Source organism: Amblyomma americanum, chromosome 11 (genome assembly GCF_052857255.1).
Source record: "Amblyomma americanum isolate KBUSLIRL-KWMA chromosome 11, ASM5285725v1, whole genome shotgun sequence".
Taxonomy (NCBI): Eukaryota; Metazoa; Arthropoda; class Arachnida; order Ixodida; family Ixodidae; genus Amblyomma; species Amblyomma americanum.
In genome coordinates, this window is record NC_135507.1 from 12,145,549 (window position 1) to 12,152,514 (window position 6,966).

The 6,966-nt window shown below is 45.2% G+C and overlaps 1 protein-coding gene across 1 annotated transcript in view; it reads right to left on the minus strand.

The window, feature by feature from the left end:
- LOC144110911 (E3 ubiquitin-protein ligase rfwd3.S-like) overlaps window positions 1–3,372 on the minus strand; it is a 44,603-nt gene extending 41,231 nt beyond the window's left edge. Inside the window, exons 1-2 of the mRNA XM_077643976.1 lie at window positions 3,350–3,372; window positions 2,206–2,319 (exon numbers count right to left, since the gene is read on the minus strand). Of these exons, the coding sequence (XP_077500102.1) occupies window positions 2,206–2,319; window positions 3,350–3,372 (137 nt within the window). The remainder of the gene's footprint in view (window positions 1–2,205; window positions 2,320–3,349) is intronic.
- Window positions 3,373–6,966: the final 3,594 nt, after the last annotated feature.

A 6,966-nucleotide genomic window follows, 5' to 3' on the forward strand; every position in this document is an offset into this window, starting at 1 on the left:
GAGAAATTTTCCTTCATACATGGAAGCCACGAATCTCTGAGGCTGACAAAGGAAGGTTGCGCGGTACAATATTCAAGAAAGTTCTGTTTTAAAATTTTTTTTTGGGGGGGGGGGGGGGAACGGCACAGTATCGTTGGACACCTGAACCGCGCCGTAAGGGAAGGGCTAAAGGAGGGAATGAAATAAGAAAGGAAGAAAGAGGTGCCGTAGTGGAGGGCTCCGGGATGATTTTGACCACCTGGGGATCTTTAACGTGCACTGACATCGCACAGCAGACGGGCGCCTTTTCGTTTTGCCTCCATAAAAACGCAGCCGCCGCGGTCAGGATCGAACCCGGAAACTCCGGACCAGTAACCAAGCGCCCTAACCACTGAGCCACCGCGGCGGATTGTTTTAAAAAAGATAATGCACTTTTATCACTCAAGGAAGACAGACAAAAGACAACCAGAATGTTGGAAGCAAAGAAAACCGATGCTTGGCGCCGCCACAGGCGGTCAGGAGAGTTTCGATTTGTTATGGCGCTTCGCGTCTATGAGCTTTGCATGCCCCGTGGTTTTGTTTTTGACGCGCCTCTATTTACAAGCGCCGAACAGCAGAGGAACTCCAAGTGCCGCTTCAAGTGCTAGTTAAGGCTGGTCAGATGATAACCACGGTCGATGAAAAACTATGATGGCACGATGGTCGGTGATCGTACAAGGCAGTTCGCAGTGTAAAGAGCATTTGTGTCTTCGTACGCTCGTCCGGCGAAACATTCCCGGATGTACCACTCAAATTCAAACTACTTAACGGAAATCGTTTATTAGGGACGGGAGACAAGGTAAAAGGCAGTTAAGAAAAATTGCTGATGGTCTAGCTCTGTCATGCCAGGATATACGTAGCGAAAGCGCGGAGACTTCTGCGTCGGAAGAGTGCATTCACTAGATGCGCCTTTATTAACGATTAACGTATGAGCCGTCGTTGCGGAGTGGTAGCGTCTCCGCCATCCCTTGGCACAGGTTTTTTTTTATTATTCAGTGAGTGTGCGTGGGGCTTCAGTGGCTCCCATAGATGCGGCACATTTGCTGGGATTATGCCAGGCGAAGATGGCGGATATCATAATAATAATAATAATAATAATAATAATAATAATAATAATAATAATAATAATAATAATAATAATAATAATAATAATAATAATTGGTTTTGGGGGAAAGGAAATGGCGCAGTATCTGTCTCATATATCGTTGGACACGTGAACCGCACCGTAAGGGAAGGGATAAGGGAGGGAGTGAAAGAATATCAAGACGCTTAATTGGCGCATTCGCAGGACGCTACTGGGAAAAGGCCCATTACTCACGCACTCTACTGCAGCCGCAGCCAGTGCACACATGCTTCGGTTAAGATGCGCTCGTGCCTTCAGTAATGTGTCAACAAAGTTCTCAAGCCACGGAGCGGTACCAAACATCGCCGTACTGGCGCATAGGGGCAATTCTTGGAGGAAGCGGTGGTTTTCTTTCGTAGATTAAGAGGCGGTTAGTATGGTTATTTACAGTGGCGAATTGAGTGGTGGGAGGGCACGACCACTTTCTATGGGCCAAAAATTTTACATGGCTAAACTACTCCCATTTTGCCTTTCGAGAAGAAATTTCAACAGATGTATTGTGCAAATAATAGCCCCCACCCCACCCCCCCAATCTTTCCACAAACCATACTCGATCAAGAGGTGACCATAAATCCGCCCTTGGCTCTTCAACAGTATTTTTTTTTATCCATCGTGGAAGTGGGTGGTCACCTCCTTGCTTGTGTCGGTGGGCCTTGCTGTTCGGTAGCTGTTGCGTTCCGGAGTCTAAGCAACAAAGCTCCTCGCTCCGAGCTCAGACTGTTGAAGCACCCCATGATCCAGCGTGGCAGGAGGGTGTCTGACGACGCGCAGTTTTTGTATGCTTTAGTCAAAGGAACACGGTGTAACTGAGCACACCCAGGACTTATGTCAATCCACTCGAAGGGCACTCAAAGTATTTATGCACAAGCGCTTCTCTTTTTAGAGATATCAAATCCCACGTTCCCGGGCAGTCTTCGTTGAATTCGTTCTGTGACATAGTAGCTGAGAGTATTCGCTCTTCGCTACCATTCTTTCATCCTAACATCAAACTGATACAGCAGAGCATTTAAATCACATTGTTTTTTAACCTGTACGCGCACTTGCGAACATAATCAGTTGATTACCTCGCGGACTGAAGATTCAATCTGCTTCTCACTCCTCCTGTTCTACAGTGGCAGCTGCATTCTGGTGGCTGGCATTTCTCTGAAGATCGAGGCTCGTGTTGGTCACCGACGCTGCTGCGCACAAGAGAACAAAGACACGGCGCGTAGGCTATAACGATAATAATAATAATAATAATAATAATAATAATAATAATAATTGGTTTTTTGGGGAAAGGAAATGGCGCAGTATCTGTCTCATATGTCGCTGGACACCTCAACCGCGCCGCAAGGGAAGGGATAAAGGAGGGAGTGTAAGAAAAAAGGAAGAAAGGTGCCGTAGTGGAGGGCTCCAGAATAATTTCGACCACCTGGGGATCTTTAACGTGCACAAGTCCGCCTTAGCGTTTTGCCTCCATGAAAACGCAGCCGCAGCGATCGGGTTCGAACCCGGATACTCAGGATCAGTAGCCAAGCGACTCGATGGAGGCGAAATGCAAAAAGTGGACAGCCACGTGCTATCACCTACTATCGGACGTGGCAGGTGCAATGCAGTTCACTGCGCTCGAAGGCATTGATCGGAGAGATTTTTTTGAAGGGCATTTGCCGCTTCGTTCTTCAGGTGCATCCGACTACAAAACATATTCGGGCCGCAGCTGGTGCAGGGCACGCAAACTGGCAGTCAATAGGAGGTGGTCAGGGGACGTCACGGGTGTCATTTTGTTGTACATTAAGACCTTATTGTCTCAAAGCGGCTGAGTGACATACGTTCGGCTGATGAGGACGCGTTCCCAGGTTTGATCCCGGCTACGGCGGCGCCGAAGTAAGGCGAGGTGGAAATGCGAACAGAGCTCGTGTGCCGAGACTGCGATGCATGCTGAAGGGCCCTGTAGGTGGTAAGAATTATTTGGAGCCTTCCACCGATGTTTACACTTTAATGACTTATTTCCGCGATGATTCAATATTGGCGTTTTTCGTTGCGAAACATTTCAACAAAATGGGGATTTATAATTCGCCCCCTCCCCCCCCCCCCCCCCCTCGCCTCCCGAGGAAAAAGAAAAACGTGTCTGTAAAAAGAGCACGTTGTTCCTATCTCCAGTATGTATTTAAAACAAATTGACGCTGCCAGGTGGAAAGCACCCTTATAATTCATATACATTTTTTTCACATTTCCTGGCGCAGGGTGTCCATTCTGCAAAGTGACTTTGCGCCTTTCGAATTCACTACACATTTCAGTGAGTCAAGCGTGAATGGGCTTCATCATGTTTGCTTTTAAATCCAACGTTACATCAACTGCATTTTGTAATTTCTCCAGTGCCTCTTGTATAAGCGCAGCTTATCAGTCGCATAGAATAGGGCTGCATTGAGGGGCCTATAATTCTGCTTCGCGAAATTAATAATAATAATAATAATAATAATAATAATAATTGGTTTTGGGGGAAAAGAAATGGCGCAGTATCTGTCTCACATATCGTTGGACACCTGAACCGCGCCGTAAGGGAAAGGATGAGGGAGGGAGTGAAAGTAGAATGGAAGAAGGAGGTGCCGTAGTGTAGGGCTCCGGAATAATTTCGACCACCTGGGGATCTTTAACGTGCACTGACATCGCACAGCACACGGGCGCCTTAGCGTTTTTCCTCCATAAAAACGCAGCCGCCGCGGTCGGGTTCGAACCCGGGAACTCCGGATCAGTGGTCGAGCGCCCTAACGACTGAGCCGCCACAGCGGGGTAGAAATTTATTGCCTGAGAAATATTCCTAAAATGTGACTTTAGCCGCAATTGCGAAACATCGTCGTTTACAGTAATTCACAGCCCCCGTTGTCGCTTTGAAAGTAAAATTTCATCATTCAGCTCTACAACTGTTCCTTTCGCGCCAGTGTTTGATACGGGTTGCGTTTAATCTGTAAATAATTGTGCGCTTATATATGACATGCTGGCCGGGTTTGCGAAATTCTTCGTGGTTATAGTCGTGTATTTCGGCTGCTCGAAATATGAGAAAGGACATTATATCCAAGGCATCTGCAAATCGTGAGTCGAGCGCCTGGTTTTGCAAGCCCCACACCCGATCCTTTCATTTATGCTTCTAGGTTCAAACTAGAATTCCCTTTCCAGGTGTTTTTGTTCGCTCATCAGCGATACTGCTTTTTCATATCCGGGTGCGGCGCCAATCATATTTACTTCCATGGCTCCTTAAATGCGCTAGTGTCTTGCAGTGGGCTTGCTATAGCTGTCAACAACGATCAATATTTAGGACTGAAAGCTGCACATGGTACGTGATATTGGTTTCAAAATTATCCGTCCTTGGTGGTATTACATTGAAGTCAAAATTCCCGCGCCAATATCGAAAATCAAGAGACTGCCTTGTATTGCATCCCAAGTCCAGCGACTCAAGCACTGTGTCCACAGACAAATCAAATGACCGATAGAATATCGAAGTCAAGAACACGTCTTCACCTTCGTGGATGGTACAGGGCAGAACTGGTACAACTGGTCGTGACGTGATGAAGTCTGCACGAACCGCCGCAACATGTAGTCGTTGATGACCACTCTGGGTGAGCCGCTGGGTCCTGCTACGCAGTTGCCTGGACGTTAGCCGGGCATCTCTTTCACGCTCGGCTGAACGAGTTACAATGGTCGCCTCGCGAGCGAATGGTAACGTACGCGATACCTCAGCAAACTGGCTTAATTGGTTTTGTGGAGTGCGGCTGGGGAAGCTTCTGCCTGCCACGAACAAGGTTCGCGATACAGCCGCAAGGGGCAGCACGCGTCACGCGTGCCACGCGCCTAGCTGGCACATGCGCGAGGAAGTTTGGACTTCAGTCGACGTCAGAATGACTGCAAGGTGTTTTTTCTTGGCTTTCGATCTGGTGTGCGGGGATAAAGTTCCCATATAATTTATTTATTTAATGAGATATTTATTTGAACGAATGAATTTTACTTAATGATTCAATGAACCTGCGATCATAATTTACAAAGCACCACACAGACTAGGGCAAAAATACGACAAAAGAAACACAAGGATATAATACTCGTTTTTTTCCTGGTCTACAAGTCGCTTCGTAAATCGCGGAAACAGGTCAGCTATCCCTACATCAAGTTCTTTAGCCTTTAGTTCTTCTAATATCATTGGTTATTAGCGAAAGGACAAGAAAGAAGGTCGGTCATCTGCAAAGCCCACATGGCATGCATTCGGAGAAGCAATCTGATCTCCATTAATCTTATCCAGTCTACTATTACGCTGAAATTTCACTTCGAATCCCTCTTCCGATACTCAAGTAGAACGACGGCGGTCGCAATCCGCGTCAATAAGCGGGTTACATCCTCAACTACCTTTACACATCTTTATGAGCTTTTGGTTAGGATTGGATTTTAGGCTTGCTCTTCTAAGTGAATGATGATGGCAGCCCCGTAATTGAACTGTTTGAAACGCAGAGAACAAGGTGCTGGATTTAGACTAGTTTGCTCATTGACATTGGCATAGAAAAAAAAAAAACACGGAGGCGCAATTGCCAACAGCCACGAATGTGTCATTCCTTGACAATCTATCTACCCAGTTCATTTTCCCATTTTCAATGCACACATTCGTCCATGTCACAAAAGGCTTGCTGTCTTTGATCGTTCGTAGTTCTAGAAAAAAAAATGTTTCGTATATTTACGCTTCATGTCAAAGAAATGACTATTTAAATGGACGATTTGGAGTGTAGTGAAATAATATTTTTAACAAGTAGCAAACCAAGCACATATTGTAATGCATGAAATTGTAGCTTATTAGTTACACTTCAGACGAAACAAAAAGCAGAGCCGTGTCTACAAAGTACCTGAACATTTATTTTTTTTTTCAAGTTCGAAGGAAGGTTTATTTGCTTATGCAAGAAAGACTTGTACAAAATATTTCGGCCGATAGCCTACATGGCTAGTATCCGGTCCAATAAAAAAGAAGACACTTTGGCAAACGCAATATGAAATATATAACTAAAACGTAAACAAAATACAAACGAAATCAGACATCACCGGTGGCTGGTCGAATACAGAACAAAGCAGTTGGACAATCGCGTGAGGAAAGCGCGAAACAACATCGAAACGAACAGACATATTGAATTCAAACAAAATGCAGATAGAGAAATCACGTCCTTAGTTGGTTGTGCTAGAAAAACAACTTCTAAGAGAGCTTAAAATTTCGCCATCTTTATTTCCATTGACAATGCATTCCAGACCTTCGTTCCAATGAATTAAATTAATCTCTCACCGTATCTATTCTTATGGATTGAAAGGTTAAAATTACTGTTGCGGATATGCCAAGAACATGAAAAAAGAATACAGCAAAAACAAAAATTATTGGCTGCACTAAGCCATAACTCGATGAGAGGAAAACTGGAATATGAAAACCGTTGCACATGTTAATATATCTGTCATTCCTCCCAGCTGCACATAACGTTTGATCTTTGTTCTTGTTTGGTTCTGTGATAGCAGAGCTTGCAGCTTTTTTTTCCTTTTTTTTCGGTTGGTGACGAATGAATTCTATGGGAGCATTGCGCGTGTGGGCTTATTTTACCTCATCATACTCGAATATTCGTTGAATGAGCTGCTCTCTGAAAGCTGATAAAATTTGGCATTTTGGGCAGGCTCTGAAACATCAGGATGGATGAAGTTCTATTGGTATGTGGTTCGAAAGCCAGTACACTTTCCAAGTCTTGCCAATAGATGCAGCCGCCACCGAATCCTCCGGGTCCGCTACGTGCAGAGAAGCAAGCAAAGCGATAAACCAATTTCGGATGATGATTTTT